Source organism: Lactuca virosa, chromosome 4, assembly GCF_052849685.1.
Source record: "Lactuca virosa cultivar CGN04683 chromosome 4, Lactuca_virosa_CGN04683_v6, whole genome shotgun sequence".
Lineage (NCBI taxonomy): Eukaryota > Viridiplantae > Streptophyta > Magnoliopsida > Asterales > Asteraceae > Lactuca > Lactuca virosa.
Window position 1 is genome coordinate 11,861,767 of NC_136429.1, and position 21,255 is coordinate 11,883,021.

At 36.8% G+C, this 21,255-nt stretch overlaps 1 protein-coding gene across 6 annotated transcripts; it reads left to right on the forward strand.

Moving 5' to 3' along the window:
• The first annotated feature begins 2,427 nt into the window (after positions 1 to 2,427).
• Positions 2,428 to 7,522, forward strand: LOC145169344 (splicing factor PWI domain-containing protein / RNA recognition motif (RRM)-containing protein). Of its 6 annotated transcripts, none has more exons than XM_079087923.1 (8): positions 2,428 to 3,123; positions 3,429 to 3,521; positions 4,242 to 4,492; positions 4,579 to 4,731; positions 4,831 to 5,212; positions 5,296 to 5,961; positions 6,523 to 7,025; positions 7,089 to 7,522. In XM_079087923.1, the coding sequence occupies exons 1-8, from the start codon at positions 2,541 to 2,543 to the stop codon at positions 7,356 to 7,358; spliced, it is 2,901 nt and encodes a 966-aa protein (XP_078944049.1). In that variant the 5' UTR covers positions 2,428 to 2,540; the 3' UTR covers positions 7,359 to 7,522. The 6 variants fall into 6 exon arrangements, with proteins under 6 accessions (XP_078944049.1, XP_078944050.1, XP_078944051.1 ...); XM_079087924.1 differs by having other exon boundaries at positions 5,299 to 5,961; XM_079087926.1 differs by adding an exon at positions 3,679 to 3,782 and having other exon boundaries at positions 2,498 to 3,521.
• The last annotated feature ends 13,733 nt before the right edge of the window (positions 7,523 to 21,255 follow it).

Sequence of the window (21,255 nt, forward strand, 5' to 3'; positions counted from 1 at the left end):
GTTATTATTTTTACAAATATACTAATATGCGGTTAGATTAGTCAATTTTCTTAAAAAAGTATCCAATTTAGATATGATTTATTAATAAAAAAAGTATTTTAACAACGATTTTGTCGCCGGTAATGGTCGATTTTTTGTAGTGTGAACACTACATTGAGTGATGCGGTGAAGGACCTCGTAGCAAATGAAACTCCCGAGTCTTTTTCTTGTTTCTCCTCTCCCAACGTCTATTAAAAACTAGTTATTTTTTTAATTACCACTATAAATATAACACCTTTTACTCCTTATTTCATACAGCCTTGTGCCATTTTCTACTATTATTCAAGCCTTCATTTATCAAAATAAATCCAAATAACCCTTCCACCAATCTCACCTCAAGATCCAGTCGAAACAAATCGTATGGAAGTGGTTCAACGACACCGATTCGAAATGTTTTTGCTTTCAATTTGTCCATTTACCTACCATAATTAGATGCTCCTATTTGTTCACCCTTACCCAATCTCAACCCCAACAATTTTACAGTCAAAATGTACTACAATATTACTTTATGCAACCTGTTAGCCCAACCTTATTTCAAAATTTTCCCCGCTTCCTGTATACGTTCCAGGAAGCCAACCCCCCAACCAAGTCGTAAATCAAGTTTGTTCAGGAAATGCAACCAGAGTCACCCGAAAGCCATAGCCCAACCTGCTCTCAAACTGTCGGACCCCAAAAGAAGAAAAAGTGTTAGCGGCATCATGGGTCAACATTTCCGAGATTCCAAAACATGTAAATATGCAAGCAAATGATAATTTTTTGCTACGATTACCGAGCAGTTTCATAATGAAATGGGTCATGGCAAGTACTGAGCGGTTTCATAACAAAACACCAGTTGACGGCCAAATTTCGTGAAATGAACAAAACTGTTACAAAATTCAATGGACGTGCGACAACCTGAATGGTCCATGGAAAAGCGGGTAAAGTGATACAAACGTTTTCGAGATGACGGTGGAAATATTTAAGATCGACAATAATAGTTTTTCAAAATTTGAAAGTTCTTATTAAATTGCTAGAGGAAATATGTTTTTGGAAAAGAATAAGAAGGTGGTTCTCATTAAAGCTGTGAGGAAAGATGTTTTTGGAAAAGAATAAGAACCAAAAATTTTGAAACGAGTTACACAACTTCGTTGGATGCTCCCCTACTTCTCATTAAAGCTGTGAGGAGTTGTGTCGACATTGTCGAGCGCCAACTCCTTCTAAACCAACAGCCACATCAGCCAAATCTTGCCAAGAGGATAGAGACTCAGTAAGAGGCATGTCAATGTGAAGGGGCGGTGTTCCCCTCATTATCGAGCTCTATGTTAGCCTCCACCTCATCCTTGTCGAGTTCTCATTCTTCTTACTCCCTACAACCTAATATGAAATGACCACTTCTCACTACTACTTTTTTTCTTCTTTAATTAAATATATAAAATTATAATTTAATATTTTTGTAAATATTTAAAAGAATAAAAGAAGAATATTTCATTAATTTAATAATAAAAACCATTACATAGTAAAAACAACAATCGATTAAAAAAATATAGAAAACTCAAATAGAAATATATTTTCATAATGTCATTTTTTGTCCTCAAAACCATCACGAGTTCGTCTCCCGAAAGATAATCGACGCTTTGCGATAGAAATTTCATATCACGATTTTTTTTTCTTTTTGTTCATGCAGTCTTTGCTTATCTTCTCGCGCTTTTTGCTTCTTCTCTCATGCCTTTTCTTTCTTTGTCAATTTCTCTTTTTAGAATTGCAAACGAGCTTTGAAATTCAAATTATATAACTCGAAGTTATTTATCATCTTGTGTATGTCACTGGTGTCTTTGAAGCACTTCTATACAATTTGTTTCAACATGATCTTATGGTGAGATTGATGGGCGGATTTTTATATCCATTTTGGTAAAAGGAGGTTAGAAATAATAGTAGAAAATGATAGAAAGTCATGAATAAGGAGTAAAAGGTGTAGTATTTATAGTGTTAAATTTAAAAGGAAAAAAATAATAATAATCCAAACTAACCGTTTATAGCCGTTGAAGAGGAAAAAAAAAAAAAGAAATAAAGTGCGGGAAAATAGCAGTCACAACAAAAGTCACCGCATCACTGCATATCGAAGAATCATCGCATCACTGCATACCGTTTATAGCCGTTGAAGAGAAAAAGTGCGAGAAAATAACAGTCACAACAAAAGTCACCGCATCACTACATACCAAAGAATAACCGCATTACTGCATACCGGTTTGCATAGTATAATATTCATTGTACAACCACGGTTAATATAAGTAACATGTCACCATTATGTTACTATAGATGTATATCGTCTTGCTTTACCCTTATGTAACAAATTTTATTTTGCAATTTGGTCGCATTTAAAATAGACCAAATAGGCAACCTTGGTGGTTTTATTGAAATTTACTGAAATCAAAACTAGGGCACCAAAAATTGAGCATCTTAATAGGACACGAATTCTGTCATCGTCATCTTTGATCTCTTTCGATCTGTTCTTGTAAGAATCAATGGCGATTTCAACAAACTCTCCGGAGAAAACAACCACAGAGCAACCAAATCCCACCCAACAACACGCTCCTGATAATCCGAATCCACCAAATTCGGATCTATCAAATTCGTCGGCTGCACCACCTTCTGCAACTCCCGCCACAACCACCAACGCCCCAGTAGTAACAGTAAACCTTAACCATACCCTTAATAGTTCACAACCAACACCATCGCATCCGACAGACATAGCGCCGCCGCCGCAGATCCAATCCTTTGTGCCTCCTTCGCACGTCTCTACTCTCCATCCGTCTTACAGGCCAGCAGCGCTGCCGTTGCCTCTTCCAACTACCCCTCAGTTTTCTCCAATACCGAACCCTAATTTCCAGAACTACGGGGTTCAAGGTCAAGGCCAGGTCCAAGTCCAGGTTCAGCCGCCAGGTGTGATGATGCAGGTGCCCTCGCAGGCAAGCGGCGCGATGTCTTCGATTCCGCAAATGATGCCGCCACAGTATGGACAGCCTGGCCAGCAACCAATGAGGATGTATGCGCCGATGCCTAATGGTTATCAAATGGCTGTTCCTCAAGGCACAATGAATCCTCCAGGTGGGTCATTTATCTTTTATTTGTATTGCTTGTGCCTGTTTTATTTTGGAATATATAATCGACTTGCTGTTGATATCTGGCTGCAAAGTGGAAAAGCTTGTGAATTTTGGTCATGGTTGTTTGATACATCTGTTCTGCTTGTATGTATACGAATCATTATAGGAATCTGTTTATATATGTGTGGATTTAGCCATTAAAGAGTTTACAAGTGTGAATAACAGTGAAAAAAATTGGTGGAGAGCAATTGGGAGGAGTTAGTAGTGTTGGTTTAGGGAGTACCGATGACAAAATGTTTTCTCGTACAGTGTGTCTATTGATTGATGTCATGGTGAGAAAGGTTGGACGGCTCTCATCCATATCGCAGTTCCTTAGAGACCATTACTCCCACAACTTTTTTGGTATGAAAACATTTTGCCTAGCTTCCTTCATTCTCCTTTACATAGACAAACATTAGTGGAAAGAATATACTTTTTATGATCCAAAATGACCCTTTGAGTTCTAGAAATTGAACGTCATGTCATGCTAAACAATTTGTGCCATGTTCATTTTTAGTAGGCTTTTATCTTAGTCTACTTTCCCTTTAATGGGTTCTTGAATCGTGATTTGTCGGCAGCAGAACATGCTAGCAACTGAGTGCTTCTTGCCCTTTACATGCCAAGGTATCACAATCCTTTCAACTACACTATTTGGTTTCTATTCTTTGCTGTTACTATAATAGTTCAAGATATAAAAAATGTTGGAACACAAATTAGAGTGTCATGTTGTTATCTGTGAGACTTTGGAAGTCTCTTGTTACTAAATTCAATTCTTCATGATTGGTGCATGGAATATTTTGACAAGGCCACTACTTTTCAGGATGCATGAGGTAAGCTGCTTCGTACATCCCATGATCTATGAATTCCATATTCTTGTCCTTATTTTCATTCAGGTTATCTGTTCAGCTGGTGTGCCTATGCTGCCATCTCTAATTGCTTTTAGTATTTGGGTAAACAATGTTGATTTGATCTTGTTAAGAACCTGACTTAATTTTGTTTAAAATGTTGAACAGAAGATTTCAATATTCATTCGGTGAACCTTCTCTAACAAGTTTGCATAGTATTTTTGTCTTATTTTTGCAGGGATTCTCCGTTATGCATCTCCATATCCACAAATGCTGCGACCGGCATATCCTCAAAGGCCACTTGGAGCAGTGGGAGTCATTCCATCATTAGCACGCCCACCAATGATGGCTTTGCGGGGTCCAGTGGTCCCTACAATCATTAGGCCACCCATCAATACAATAACTCCAGCTGAAAAGCCAATGACCACAGTTTATGTTGGCAAGATAGCATCATCGGTGGACAATGAGTTCATGCTCTCCCTTTTGCAGGTAAGTTTATTCTCACATCTTTACTGGAAACAGATCTTATTGCCCAATGTTCATGGACTTATTACACATTTATATGTCTTTTGAAGCTCTGTGGGCCTGTTAAAAGTTGGAAACGTGTACCAGATCCCACTACTGGGGCTTTGAAGGGCTTTGGTTTTTGTGAATTTGGAAATGTTGAAGGAGTTCTTCGTGCTTTAAGGCTTCTGAGTAAATTAAGTATTGATGGTCAGGAGCTCATGGTATGGTTTCAGCATTCTCTATCTTTCTTCTTCGTGTATATTCATGTAAATCATGCTCTATCTGATCTCTATACATGTTTCTTGATTTTGAATTTACAGTTGAATTTTGATAATGCAACTAAAGAGTATCTCAAGAGTTATGTTGAGAAGAAAAAAGAGAACTTGAAGAATACTGAAGGTGGTGGTAAAGAGGAAGGAAATGCATCAGGATTTGAGAAAAAGGACCCTCCAAAGGATGAATCTAAAAAGGAAGATGATAAGAATGAAGGAAAGAAAGAAACTGAGGAGTATGCGACTTTTGGCCTTGTGAGTAATGAAGATAAGGAAGCAGACAGAGAAGCTAGTGAAAAGCTTACAGGAATGATAGAAGAGAGGATAAAGAATAAACCTTTACCACCACCACCTCCACCCCCACAAGCTGCTCCTGATGTTGTTCCAAATTCAACCCCTGAACATTCAGATGTGGATACAACAAGAAACGGTAAATAGCTAAGGGGATGTTTCTTTTTTACTTAATCTGGACAGAATGACTTAATTGGTTGACTATTTGACTTGCATATGCAGCAGAAGATAGAAACGATGAAGAAATGAGGAGCAAAAGCAATGAGAGACCTGAAACAAGTTCACCTGACAGAAGCAGTAGAAGAAGCAGAGAACGTGAGAGAGACCTGAAACGTGAAAAGGAAAGGGAATTGGAAAGATATGAAAGGGAAAGAGAGCAAGATAGGGCTAAAAGAGAGAGGGAAAGGGAATACAAAATACGTGAAGATGAACGCAGATACAGAGCACGTTTGAAAGAGTGGGAAAACAGGGAAAAGGAGAAAGAAAGGACACGCAAACAGGAGAGAGAAAGGGAAAAAGATAGGGAACAAGATAGGAAATATGAGATTTTGGATCAAGAAAACGATGATGGGTATAACAAAAAGAGGAAATATAGAAGTAGTGGAGAGGATAGAGAAGAAAGAAAAAGGAGGTTAAGGGAGAAGGAAGAAGACATGGATGATAGAATTAAAGAGGAGGAAGAGATTGCTGAGGCTAAAAGGAAAGCCGAAGAGGAAAGGGAACTGCAGAAAGAACAACAAAAACATGCTTTAGAGCTTTTATCTCATAACACCAATAATGGGACTGAAAATGCTATGTTGATTGATGGAAGCTTGTTGGGAATCAGAAGTAAGACTACTGTTGTTGACCAGGCTAATGCTGCTGACATGCCACATGGAAACGAGATTGGTAAGTTGACTGAAGGCTCGTTTCTTTTTTACTTGAATACATTTAGCATCATGTAGCTAATAGTAGCACTATTGATTTGTGAATGCAAGGGTAAAATGGTCATTTACTCACATTCAGACAGTTCATTTACTTTCTTTAGCATGTCGTAATGGGTGTCACTCACTCTATGCATTAAGATGTTGCATTTTCCCGTTCTACCCATGTTTCTATTAGATTTAGTAGTTTTGCAGATACAAGGGTAAAATGGTCATTCACTTTCTTTAGTATGATGTATTGGGTAAGTGAGGAGAGTGTCACTTTATGATATCAGGCATTGCATTTTCCTGTTAAAACAGTAGTGCACTATGATTTTGTGAATAGAAGGGTAAATTGGTCTTTTACTCACATTCAGACAGTTCATTCACTTTCTTTAGCATGTCATAGTGTATGTGTCACTCTATGCATTAAAGACGTTTCCTTTTCCTGTTTGTTTAAGATAGTATCACTATTGTTTTGTGAGTAGAAGGGTAAAATGGTCATTTACTCGCATATTCAGAGAATTTTATTTTGAGCATGTAACAGGTAACAGGATTACACAGAATGGGGATGGTGAGGATTCAGAAACAAGGCAAAGCAACAGCAACAGCAACAGTGTCCAGACGAAAAAACTAGGGTTTGGTCTTGTGGGGTCAGGAAAAAGGACAGCTGTCCCATCACTCTTCCATGAAGAGGAAGATGAGGATGCAGAAAAGGACAAAAAGATGCGGCCTTTGGTTCCTATTGATTACTCAACAGAGGAACTGCAGGCTGTGAGAGACACTACGCCTCTTGCACCTTCTCCTAATTTAGCTGCAGCAGCTGAATTTGCAAAACGGATTGGAAACACCAATTCCAAAGATGAGAGACCTGATTCCGAAAGGGAACGGAGCAGACGATCCCATCATCATAGGGATCGGAATCATGAGGAGAAAGCAAAGACACCGGATAATAAGAAGCTTCTGGATGCTAAACAGTTGATTGATACAATTCCAAAAACCAAGGATGAATTGTTCTCATATCCGATTAATTGGGGAACTTATGATAAGGTCGGTCAGTATACTCTTTAATTACTATTGATTGATTATTGCTAAACAATTGATTGATTGCAGAATGGAGTGCATGAAAGGATGAGGCCATGGATTTCAAAGAAGATAACAGAGTTTCTGGGGGAAGAGGAAACGACACTGGTGGATTACATTGTGTCAAGCACTCAAGAACATGTGACAGCTAATGAAATGTTGGATCGGCTTCAGTCAATCTTGGATGATGAAGCTGAAATGTTTGTTCTAAAGATGTGGAGGATGCTCATTTTTGAGATCAAGAAACTCGACACTGGCATTTCTCTCTCTCTTCCTGGAAGATCCAAGGCTTCCTCTTGAATCTTCCATCTTCTTCACTTCTCAATCTCAATGTGGTACTTCCTTCCATTCACTCTTGTTATAGCCTTAGTACATTTCTTTCTATAACATTTCTTTTTTCTTTTCTTTAATCATACACCATGTATGTGTCTTTTGAATAATTCTATTCTAAATTCTTCCTACTATGTCTTCATGCTCTACGATAAATTACTTGTTTATCTTAACATATAAAGGATGCCAAACATTTCATACACAAGACAAAATTTTGAAATTTTATTTTTTGTCCCATGGATTCAGTCTTGTTATGTTATGTGAAATAATGTCATATCATAAATAAATAATTTCAGTTAAAAAGGAAACGAAACAGGAAAGTAGCCCAAAGTGTATTCGTATTCCTTATTTTAATGCACAATACAACTTTAGAGTTCAAAGGTGTTTTGTAAGTTTTTGTATTAATTATTTGGTTAAATGTAAAAAATAAATAGATTAGGTAGTATGTATTATTTGTTAACAATCTTCTAGTGTAAATATGTAATAAACCACCCCACCACTTTTTTATTTAATGTAAAAATTACATTTGTTATTTTATTTTGGCATTTTATGTAACTTCCTATATATATAAAAATAAAATGGCAAGTTCTGTTGCAATAAATGATAAAAGTTATAGTATTATGGTTTGATTCAAGCGTAATTTGATCCTAGTAAGAGTAGAGAGAAGCTGATTGGTTATCTTTCAAATCAAAGGTCATTATGATTTAGGCTCATGGCTTTGGGTCAAGTGGTAATGTCTGTCGACTTTTGGTCAAATCTAATCGTGTTGGAAACATTGTGGCTAGGGATGTTATTCGGGTCGGAACCGACCCGAACCCGAATAAACCGAAAACCGAATAAGGGTAATTGTATGAACCGAAAACCGAACCAAATAAGCAATACGGGTTCGGTTCGGTTCGGTTCGGGTATTATCCGGTTCGGCTCCGGCCCGAATAACCCAAATAACATGTACAAGATGATTAAGGAGCCGAATAACCCAAATAACATTTACAATGTGATTATAAATATTGTATTTTGTATCAATTTTCTAGCTTATGATTTCATAACAAATCTTTTAAAGAAACAAATTAAACACTAAAAATTAAACATCCAAAACACCCAAAAATCTATCTATAAGTATATAAGTTAAACATTAAACATTCCACATCCAAATTAAAATATGAATCTTAAGTTTTTATCTATACCCAAAATAACATTTTTCAAACACGAATTAACAATTCGGGAATATTAATTGGTTGTTTTCCCTTTCCATCTCCGTTCTTTATCGTCTCTTCTAAAGCTTTGGTGTAATTCGCTACTGTCGATTTGGTGTAATACAGATTATCGAATTCGATTTCGTTATTTTTTTTGGTCTATTACGTGGGTTTTGTTGGGTAACAATCGATAGAAAAGAAGACCGAATAAGCAATCGTGTTAGGAAAAAAATGTGACTTTTCATATTCGGTTCGGTCCTTTTGGACAGAATAAGCCCTTATTCGGGTAACCCGAAAACCGAATAAGCCTTATATAGATACCCGAAAACCGAATCGAATTGCTTATTCGGGTCTAATTCGGTTCGGTTTTCGGTTCGGTTCGGGTTTTCGGGTCAAATTCTCATCCCTAATTGTGGCCATTGGACTTGGTCAAGTCTTGTTGGAAACTTTATGGTTTCTTAATCTTGGTCCCAAATTATGAATCAAACAATTAATCATCACAAAATACCGTGAAAGTGAAACCAAACAATTTTATTAGTAACAGTTTCAGAACAAAGAGAATGTATTAAGACAGACACCTTAGTTTTTCAAGCACACTATAACCATCAAAGAAAAGAAAACTCACGTAAATAAATCTATTTAAAACATTACAACTAGCGTTACATTAAAATACTATTCTAGAACTAATCTAAACATAATGTTACTAGGGGTGAGTTTGATACCGAAACCGGACCTAATTGGTATCCATCCGCAAAATACTGCAACCGAATATGGCCAAGAATGAAAATCACCTATCGAACTACTATAGGGTTCACAACTACACGGTATCGGGTTCGGGTATTCACTATCAATCCCACTTTAGTATCGACTTTGCAAGGTGCAAGTTTCAAAGCAACAATAAATACATATATCTCAAAATTTAAAAACATAAAACTCGAAAACTTACCTTCAACTTCATGTTAACTTTAGTGAGTATTTACAAAAAATAAAACACACAGAGCACCTTACACAAAGGTTATGTATTACTTGATTAATGAAAAAAAGACAAAAACTAGATGCCTAAGAAGGCTTACACGAAAAAGAAAATGACAGGAAAACCAAAAAGAAACTGCTCCACTAACATGCCTAAAGTTAGGGAGGACAAGTGGACAACCCACTACCTAAAATGACTAAGTCGAAAGACTTTTCTGGGAAAGTAAATAAAGTAAACTTAACATATATTAAAAGATAGACACATGCAGAACATAGTCAAGCACACTTTGGTGTTGGATTTTAATACTCTCTCTCAACACTTGCTTCAATCATCTTCATTTGAGTGCATAACTCTACAATTTTCTTGCTTGGCAGTCCTTTAGTAAAAGAGTTTGCAACTTGTTATGAGGTCTGTACATTGTACATATTAAAGGCCAATCTCTCCTTCCAAGACCTTTTCACGAATAAAATGGTAATGAACTTCCACATGTTTGGTCCTGTCATGAAAAGTGGGGTTTCTTGCCAACTGGATATACGAAAGATTACCACATAAGAGTGGGATGTTGTAATCTACGTTTTGATTGAGACTTTTCAAGAGTTGAACTAGCCATACACATTCTTGAGTTGCCATGGCAGCTACTCGATATTCTGCATCAGTTGTGGATAGAGAGACGGTTAGCTGTCTTTTACTACACCACAATATTGCACTTGAACCCAACATAAACACATATCCATGCGTTGATCGACGAGTGTTTATATCCCATGCGTAATCAACATCACAATACCCAAGCAATTTGCACTTTGAATCCCTCTTAAATTCAAGTCCATAGTTAAGAGTAGTCTTCACATACCTTAGTACTTTACGGATAGCAGCCGAATGAGATCTTCTTGGACTTCGCATGAACCGGCTCAACACACCCATAACAAACGCCAAATCAGGTCGGGTTAATGTTAGATAAATGAGGCTGCCAACTATTTTCTTGTACATAGTTGGGTCTTCTAGTTCTCTACTACCATTAATCAATAACTTCACATTCGTGTAAACTGGCGTCATTGATTGCTTACAGTTGAGCATTCCAAATATGTTCAACAGATCAATAGAGTATTTGTGTTGGTGTAGAATGATATCTCCATTCTCATACTTCACTTCCAAACCTAAAAAGTGTTTGAGCTTACCAAGATCTTTCATGTGAAAACGTGTACATAGATTTTCTTTCACTTGAGCAACTACTTCAATGGAGCCGCATCTGATGATCAGGTCATCCACATACACCAAGACAATTGCAACTTCTTTTCCCGTTGCTCTTACGAAAAGACCTGCGTTAGCAGCCGTCATTGTGAAGCCGTTGTGTTCGAGGAATTATGCAATCTTCCCATACTATGCTCTGGGCGATTGTTTAAGCCCATAAAGAGCTTTCTTGAGCTTACATACATAGCTGGGGTGAGTTTCACTTCTGAATCCCAAGGGTTGTTCCATATGTATAACATGATCTATATCGCCATAGAGGAAGGCATTGTATACATCCATCTTGCATATATTCCACCCTTTACCTGCTACTAGGGCTAAAAGAACCCGTACTGTGGTTAGATTGACCACTAGACTAAACGTGTCTTCATAGTCCAGTCCAAATTGTTGTGAGAACCCACGGGCTACCAGTCGGGCCTTATACGTTTCCACAGATCCATCAAGGTTCCTCTTTATCTTGTATACCCACTTACATGAGCTGGGCTTCACGTCATCTGTCTTAGGCACTAACTCCCAGGTTTGGTTCCTTATTAGGGTTGACATCTCTTCCTTCATTGTTGTCATCCATTCATCTTTGACACACGCTTAGTTGAAAGATTTTGGTTCACACATGGAGCTCTCAACAATGGCATCATTAGCGTATCTAGGGTTCGGTTCTCTAAGTCTTGATGATCGCCTTAGATCTTCTTGTTCTCCACCACTTTCATCTGAGTTGGCGACATTAAATACTCCGTTTTCCATGGTTGTTGGCTTTATACACACGCGAATTCTTCTTCAATAATTATTACATCCTCATCAACATTAAGGTTGACTCTTGATGACTCCAAACCTTCCTTGAGTGCATCTGAGTCAGGTGGGGTTTCTCGGTTGGTAGACCACCACGAATATGTTTCATCAAAAACCACATTCCTGAAAACGTAACATTTTCCATTGATTGGATCACAACACCGCCAAACTTTCCTTTCTTGATCATACCCCACAAATATGCATCAAATCGCCTTCTTCTCCATCTTATGATGCATGCGACTAGGTATGAAACATAACAAACACGCACAGATACTCGAAGGTGACTGTCATTTGGTTTTAGGATCAAGAGTTTCTCATAAGGTGATACATATTGGAGACCTTGCTGAGGAATACGGTTGATAACATAGGTTGCTGTCTTCATTCCTTCTACCCAGCACTTACCAGGAATATTCTCGTCATGAATCATAATTCCACAAATTTCCGGTAGATGCATGTTCTTCCGTTTCGAGACACCATTCTGTGTGGGGTATTAGGACATGTTAGTTGTCTTGCTATTTTATGCTCCTTCAAGTACTTTGTGAATTATTTTACAAGATATTCACCCCCATTGTCTGATCCGAGCTTGCGTATATTGTACTTGGTTTCCCTTTCTGTCTCGAGTTTGAATTCCTCAAACTTATCAAAGGCTTCCAACTTCTCCTTCATGAAGTATACCTAAAGGAACCTAGAAAAGTCATCTATAAACGTAATCATATACTTCATTCCCTTCATAGAAGATTGCTTTACTGGTCCAAAAACGTCTAAATCTACTAACTCCAAAGGGACTTTAGCTTTGATAGTTTGATTTTTCACAAGGTAGTTGGTGAGCCTTACCAAATTGACAACCTGCAGACACTATTCCCTTGTTCGCCTCGAGATGTGGAAGACCATTTACAAGCTTGTTTTTCATTATCATGTCTATCTTATCATAACTAACATGGATTAACCGCATATGCCAAAGATCAACATTTTGGTTCTTTGTTTTGTCGGTATATGCAGTTTCAGCTGATATGACATATATTGACTATGATCTACGACCTTGTGCTACCGGTTTGGAATGAGTTTCAAACTGTGTAAATACTTTAACAACATCAGGCCCAAATAACACATAATGATCGGTTGATGTTAATTGTGATTCAGAGAACAAATTCTTTTTCATTCTAGGCACGTGATAAACATTTTTCAGCATCAACTCTTTTCTATTATCTTCTGGACAGAAAAGGACACTCCCAACGTGTGCCATTGGGAGTTTGGAATTATCTGCAATTACAACAACCCTGCTACCTTCATACTTGACTAGTTCTTGTATGATTTCTTTTTCTCTTGTCATGTGATTCGAGCAGCCTGAGTCAACGATCCATTCCTCCAATTTGTTCTTTTGTTTTGTTGTAATAGCAGTGAGTGCTAAGACATTAGTGTCCTGAGCAAAGTTTACCTCTACATCCCAAGCTTCTTCTTCCTGTGATGTCGCTGCATTTCCTTCTTCTTTAGGCTCGGATTTGCAATCCTTTTCCATATGCCCTCTATAACCACAGTTGTAGCATTTGAAAGGAAAACGCTTGTTTAACCGGTGACTCTTTTCCTCTTCAGATTGTTCTCCCTTCTCATATTTATGGAAATTCTATTCTTCCTTTTGGCCTTTGTTTTTTCTCAGCAGCTTTCTTGTAGTTGCGCTTAGAGTCGTGCCTTTGTTTACCCTTACCTCTTTCAACATAGAGTGCTTCTTCTTCAGTTTTCACAAAAACTGCCCCCATCTGCTTTACGAGGGCCTCCTACCTGCTAAGAGATTTTCGAATTCAACAATGGATGGTCGTACTAGCCAACCTAGGATTGCGGATATGAAGCTTCAGAATTCAGACTTCATACCGTGTATAATGATTCATTTCATACGAGTCTCCCCGATTTGAGACCGTGGATCAAGTTCCGAGACTTCTCTACAAATGGACTTCACTTTGTGGAAAAACTGGGGAATGGACATCTCACTCTATGATGTTGAAAACAATTCATTTTCAAGTAATTGCAATCTTGTATCATTCTTGTTCGAGAACAAAACATTTAGGGTGTCGCAGGCTTCTTTTGGAGTTGTCGCATCACTGATATGTTCCACCAGGTCCTCTTCAACTGATATGTTCCCGGCTTTAATTTTCTACTTTCTTAGTACCCCATTGTTATCCTCTTTTTCCGGTTGTCTAACCTCTGCACCTTTAACAACTTCCAACAAATCTTGTCCTTGCAAGTACGAACTGATGCAGGTAGACCATGATTTGAAGTTTTGATTGTTAAGCTTTTTGACGCTGCCTACAACTTGAAGATCTCCCATGGGTTAGGCTATTATACCAGTTTTGTTAACTTTAGTGAGTATTTTCAGAAAATATGCAACGTCTCAAAATAAGACCTGAAAATTTTTCATTTTTAAGTTTATAAAACAGTAGACCATATCATTGCCATACGACCAAGCTAATCAAATTTTATCAATACATCATAATAATCAAAGTGAATCACAAAATGCGGAATCGAGTGGTGTGTGCTCTGCAATCATCCCGAACTCTTCCCTTTGAAAGCAGAAGTACCTGAAACATAAACTGAAAACCGTAAGCACAAAGCTTAGTGAGTTCCCCAAAATACCACATCCCATACATATATTTGCCATAAGCTACCCCTATAGTCTTTTCCATGAAATGCCATGGGCTGCCCCCATGGTCTGACATCCAAGTGTCATGGGCTGCCCCATGGTCTTTCCTTGAAATGTCATGGGTTGCCCTTATGGTCTGACATCCAAGCGCCATGGGCTACCCCCATGGTCTTTCATACAAATGCCACGGGCTACCTCCGAGGTCTTCGAGGCAAGTATCACAAAGACAACTAATATTCCACATAACAAGTAATGGACCAGTATTGGTGCCTTCGACCCATGGATATAGTGAGAAAACTCACCTTGCACTGCCGAATCTCATAGAAAAATATCTGGTTGCTGGCCCGCTAAAATCCCCATGCTATCAGACACAAAATAACCATCCAATCAATAATCGGATCCTGACCTACACTGAGAGTCCAAACTAGGGTAAAAGACCTTTTTACCCTTTCCATAACTCGGCCCAATCTAAATGACCAAATGCCCAAATTCCATAATAACCAGTCAAAGCCCAATATGGCCCAATTTTCCAAATTGGGCTCAAATCCCTTTCATTGGCCTACAACCAAGGAGTCCAATAAAATTCCAATAGCCCAACAAGAGAATCTTGATGGCCCAACAAGGCCCTAATCATCTAAGCCCAAAATATGGCCCAAACAAGATTCCAAGGCCCATCCTGTTGAGTATGCAGGGAGTACTCAGCTCATACGTGCGGCGTACTCGCCTTAGGGCTTGTACGCTAAGTGTACCTGCTTGTACGCCCAGCGTACTCCCTCATTCAACCAACTTTCATTTCCAACTCTTAATCCATTAAGACTTCACTCCAAAACTTAGATCTGACATTCTTGAGCTGGTTTACCACGTAAAGTTGCCAACTTTACATGCATGCATGGCTTAATGAAGCTCGTAAAGCTCAAAAGGACTTAATAGATGACTTAATGCATACATGAGACCATAAACCCCATAAAGTTTGCACCTTGAAGCATAATGAACCCTCCAAACATCCAAATCTACAAGACTTAGCTTCTAAAACGGCCTCAACCCATCAAGACCAACCAAAAGGGGACAAAGAAGCATAAAACCATACTATGAAGAGATCTAAGGAAGGAGAAGACAATGTATGAACTTGATACCTCAAAAGACTTGCAAAATGAGTGATGATTCTAGATCTCTAAGCGTCACACTAAGCAATGCACCTTCAATCTCTTCAAAATGAGCAAAATAAGCACTAACTTCTCCTCAAGAGCTCAAAGACACAACAATGGAGGCTAAGGGTCTAAATTTAGGGTTTAGGAGGTATGGAGGTTGGTAAAGAGGCTGACCCTAGGGACTTAATGAGCTTAGATAGGGTGCAACATCTCAAAACTAGGGTTTCATTAAACCCTCGCACGCCCAGCGTACGAGGCCTCGGTCCCGTGATCAATCCCTGTTAGTACGCTAAGCGTACACCAGTGTATGCCCCGCGTACTGAACTTTGCACTAGTACGCTCTGCATACTCCCTATGTACGCCCCACGTACTAGGGTTATCCTTAAAACTTATAATCCTCTGAAGGCCATAAATTCTTCATTATAAATCCGATTTCGACGATCCTTATATCCATGAAAAGGTAACGAGAAGCTCTACACTTTTATCAACTCATCCTTGCCTTAAAAGTTTCCTGAACAAAAATCCAATTTCCATAAAAGCCCGAGCTGACACTTTACCATCTAAAGTGAACACCCAGATCATCTAAATTACGTCACCCACATTCAAATGGGTCCAGATCTCATTTCCTCAAAGGTCCTAAGCCTGATAATACCCGATCTTTGGTCACCATGCCGAAATAGGAAACAATTTGGGACAGGATGTTACAAAATAAAACACACAGAACAACTTACACAAAGGTTGTGTATTACTTGATTAATGAAAAGGGACAAAAACTAGATGGCTAAGAAGGCTTACACGAAAAAGGAAATGACAGGAAAACCAAAAAGAAACTGCTCCACTAACATGCCTAAAATTAGGAAGGACAACCCACTACCTAAAATGACTAAGTCAAAAGACTTTTCTAGGAAAGTAATTAAAGTAAACTTAACATTATATTAAAAGATAGATACATGCACAACATAGTCATGCATGCTTTGGTGTTGTATTTCAATAATACTTCATACGTGATAAAACCTTATCTTACGTCCATGGCAATTTTCAACAACCGGTAAGCCGAGTTCCACCTTGTAGGACATTCAAACAAACAATTTTTTTTTTCAAACTCTACTTCATATTTTTTATGCACTTTTTAATTTAATGATTTTTTGTATGAATTGTCTTACATATCATACTCCATTTTGCACATATTCTTCATGGTTACTGTTTTTTTTTTTAAATCAATATTTAGCGATAAGATTTAAAATATAAGTCATGCACCTTATTTGAAAATATTTGCCACCGTCGTACATATTTGGCAACTTGTTAATCAAAAACTCAATTGTGTCATCATTTAATCGTCATATTCATAACATTATTACCCCCCACCTGTCTATGCAGTCTAATAACTCACGCCTTGCATCCACCTATGACTATCAATAAGTCTAAAATTAATAATTCTTTTGTACATAACACAATCATCATCTATAAATTGTGTTGTAACTACCATTAAGTTGATCATTTGACACGAGGAAGTCCCTAGTGTTTGTAGTTAAATGAACCTTGGACTACTTTAATGGGAAAACTGCAATAAAATCCCTACATATTAGCATCATAATCGATTTAGTCCTTATATATTTTTTTTATTCAATTAAGTCACAAATACCGGTAATCGTATTCAATTTAACCCTTTGACCCGGTCAACAGGTCATCCAACTTTCAAAAATTACATTTTTTGCCAGATTTCAAAATTTATTACAAATTTGGTCCAAAATTTACACTTTTGGCCCAGATTTTAAATTTTGTCATAAATTTGGTCAAAACTTTACCCTTTTTGCCCAAATTTTAGAATTTTATTATGAATTCATCATAACTTTAGTTTTTTTTACAAATTTTTTTCTCAAAAAATTGTTTCTAATATGTTTTTTTCTTTAGACAAAATTGCACAAATGGTCCCTGTGGTTAGCTGAAAATTGCCACTTTGGTCCAAAAATGTTTGGACTAGCACCAGAGGTCCAAACTTTTCAATTTGTTGTGATTTCAGTCCAAAAATTTTGAAATATTTTATAATGACGGATTTTCCCTTTATTATTCTATTTTACATTTTTCTTTTATTATAGAAACTAAAAAATAATTAAAAATAAAATACCTCTCTCTCTCTCTCTCTCTCTCTCTCTCGACAGACTTTTTTTTGGGTCTGTGTTCATTTCTCACCGGAAAACATAAATTCTCCATCCCCTTCACATGGTTGCTCCAATCAACTCTACCATACAACAAATCACCACCGTAAACCATTGTTGTTTACTCCCCTTCTCCAACTAGGATGCATCAAACTCCCACCTCGTCTCATCCTCACCTCATCTTCTTCAAGACCAATCCAGAAAAATTGCACCCTTCTCCTTCTATTTACTTTATCTTGCCGGAAAAAATGCTCAATGGGATGTAATTGGTTCGCAACACCGCTGGAAAACATACTCGATGGGATGCATCTGGATCTACAAAATCCGACACCAAAAACCTAATCATTAGGCAGTGAAAACCTAACCCTAAAAGCTTAAGGCGGCGGCGGCGAAGCTGGAAACTCAAGCGACAAACTTTAGAGTTCAGCGAGATCGTTATCTTCGTTCATTAGGTTGATTTGGACTCCGATGCTACTAGAAACTTGAGACCCAGACGGAGGCTACCACCATCGTCTTCATCATTTGGGACCACATTCACAGCACCGACGTTTAATAGTTAACCCTTGCTCCAATCTTTGATCTCGCTGCCTCCGTCCAGATCTGTAAACGTTATTGTCTTCACAATATCTCCGATCTAGGGTTTTAGTTTTCCAAGGGTGGGTCTAAGACCGATCTGAAAAATCGGACGACCACCATAGTTGTCAGCCTAAAAAACCTTAGTTCAGGCAACGTGTAGATGACATGAAGATCTGGAAGCTCTTGCTTTTTCTTTAAACAACAGATAGATTAAAGATAATGTTGCTCCGGCAAGTGTTGTGTGTTCAATCAGGTTTGTGTGTTGGGTCTTGTATATCAGATTTTTGGTTTTGTATATCAGATCTTGAACATATGTATGTGTTTGGTCTCATCTGTGTTTAATCAATTCTAGATACATCAGAGTATGCGTGTACAATGAGTCATGTTCATATGTTTGTGTTCTTGTACATAAGATTTCTGGGGTTTTAATGTGTTCTTGTATGTTAGATTTCATGATTTCTGTTGTGTTCATCTGGAGAGACAAAGATTTGTGTATGTGTGTGGTGTTCATCGGAGCTAGATAAAGTTTCCGACGACTAAAGTTTCCGACGATTAGGTTTACAAAGGAAGAATCAGTGTCGGCGGGGGCGGCGGTTGTGGTGGCCGGTGTTGGTGGCAACGATGACGTTAACCAGTGGTGGTGGTCTGTTGCATTGAGAGAGGGAGAGAGAGGTAGGGGTTAAATTTTCTTTTTTTTTATTTCTTTAATAATAAATGTAGTTAAATAAATAAATAAAACTGAAAAAAAAACAAAAAGTAAGGGCAAAAGCGTCATTATAAAAAAGTTAAGCAAATTGGACCAAATTCGCAACAAAATAAAAAGTTTGGACCTGTGGTGCTAGTCCAAACCTTTTTGGACTAAAGTGACAATTTTCAGCTAACCACAAGGACCATTTGTGCAGTTTTGTCTTTTCTTTATAAAATCATATTTATACAAAAAAAAAGTATTTTCACATAAAAAATCTTATATTTTCTATATAAAAACTTTTTTTAAAAAGTTTTTTGTATATGAAATATCTAGTTATAAAAATGTGTATTTATTAAGTATATAAATATATACAAATCCGTTTTTATAAAAAAAATGTATACAAAAACGTATTTTACAAAAAAAAAATGTATACAAACACCTATATATATATATATATATATATATATATATATATATATATATATATAGGTGTGTATCTATATTTTTTTTATAAAATCGTGTTTGTTTATATACTTAATAAATACATATTTTTATTACTAGATATTTCATATAAAAAAAAGTTTTTAAAAAAAGTTTTATATAGAAAATATAATATTTTTATGTGAAATAACGTTTTTTTTGTATAAATATGATTTTATAAAGCAAAAAACATATTAGAAACAGTTCTTTGAAAAAAAAAGTTGTAAAAAAACTAAAGTTATGATGAATTCTTAATAAAATTCTAAAATTTGGTTAAAAGGGTAAAATTTGGACCAAATTTGTAACAAAATTTAAAATCTGGGCCAAAAGTGTAATTTTTGGACCAAATTTGTAATAAATTTTGAAATCTGGGCCAAAAATATAATTTTTGAAAGTTGGATGACATGTTGACCGGTCAAATGGTTAAATTGAATACGATTACCGATATTTGGGACTTAATTGAATAAAAAAAATATATAGGGACTAAATCGATTATGATGCCAATATGTAGGGACTTTATTGCAGTTTTCCCCTACTTTAATAATCAAATCACTTTTTTTTTTTTCCTCGGTGTAGTAATTTGCAACATCCTTACTAACTTTATGACGTGATTGCAAATTAACCTTACATTCAATGCACTAGTATGTCCAATAAAAGCTCCCTTTTAATAAATTCAAATTTAAATGATAGTTCACCTACAACAAACAAATTTAATAATATTTTTTTCCCCTTTTTGAGCATTGGCCTGGTCATGATTTATTAAGTTTCTAAACAGACTTTGGAGATTCATGCTTTTGATTTTTCACTATTCTTTAAAACACTAACATGATTATCCCAGTTTTCATTCAACGAATTAACCGATTAAAGGTAATGTGCAAGTGATTTAGATTTGTATGAAAAAAAAAATCATATGTGCGATTTAAGCCTATTTGGATACCTAAAACTTGTAAAAAAGCATCACATATCACAATGTCACTCTATAACTTCAATTACAAACTTGTTTTTAAGCCCATTTGGATACCTGAAACTTGAATAGTTCCCAAAGTTGGATTACATTCAAATAGTTCCCAAATATGAAAACTTGTTGTATGGTATGGATTAAAAATCACATTCCATACTTGTACCTCTAAAAAACCATATAACAATTTAAAGTAAGACAAAATTGCAAAAATGGTCCCTGTCGTATGCATTTTTTTGGGGTTTTAGTCCAAACCTCGACTTTTTTGGATTCGTGGTTCTTTTGGTCATGTTTGTATGTAGATTTGGTCCCTCGTAAAATTGAAATGACTGTAACGCCCTTATGATATATTTTTTTATGTTTTTTCTATTTAATTTAAATAAAAAAGAAAATAAATAATTAATTTGGCCTCTCTCTCTCTCTCTCTCTCTCTCTCTCTCGATCTCGACACGACGAAACCTTCTAACACATTACCATCTTCTTGTTGCCTTCACAATATCATCATCATCATCATTGTGTTCAAGCCACCCCACGATCAAGAAACATACATCTTTTCTGATAACAGATGATCTCATAAGAATATAAAATGCAAAAGGAAACAAAAATGATGAAAGGGAAAATGAAGTAAACAACACATTATCGGGTTCTTAGGCCGCCGTTTGGAGACCAGCTCACTGCAACTACTGAATCAGAAGAATAATCTTTATTTCCATTACCAACCGTTACTCTATCTTTAAGGAGAACATTTGGATTCAAATTAGAATGTTGCAAATTCAAATACCCATCCAGGTTATTAGAAACTATCGCCAACATCAAATCTTCCAATTCCATTCAATTGGGAACAAATTGGTACCTTTTGAAAAAGAGACAAGTGAATCCCTAATCAACAAAGTCGCTAGGAGATTATTTTGAGAAAAAAGAGGGGGTTATCCAGCTTCTTCCAAAAACCCTTGGATTGAGGATGATTAGATGGGAAACGATGACAAAGATTAGGGTTCTGAAAATCCTAAAAGTGGAGAAGATACCTTAGAG

What these genes read in the sequence shown, in the direction of transcription:
- LOC145169344 (XM_079087923.1), top strand. Translation starts at nt 2,541, where the DNA reads ATGGCGATTTCAACAAACTCTCCGGAGAAAACAACCACAGAGCAACCA. An exon ending in TTACTCCCACAACTTTTTTG is followed by an intron (nt 3,522 to 4,241) that starts GTATGAAAACAT and finishes TTATTTTTGCAG; the next exon opens with GGATTCTCCGTTATGCATCT. An exon ending in TTGATGGTCAGGAGCTCATG is followed by an intron (nt 4,732 to 4,830) that starts GTATGGTTTCAG and finishes TTGAATTTACAG; the next exon opens with TTGAATTTTGATAATGCAAC.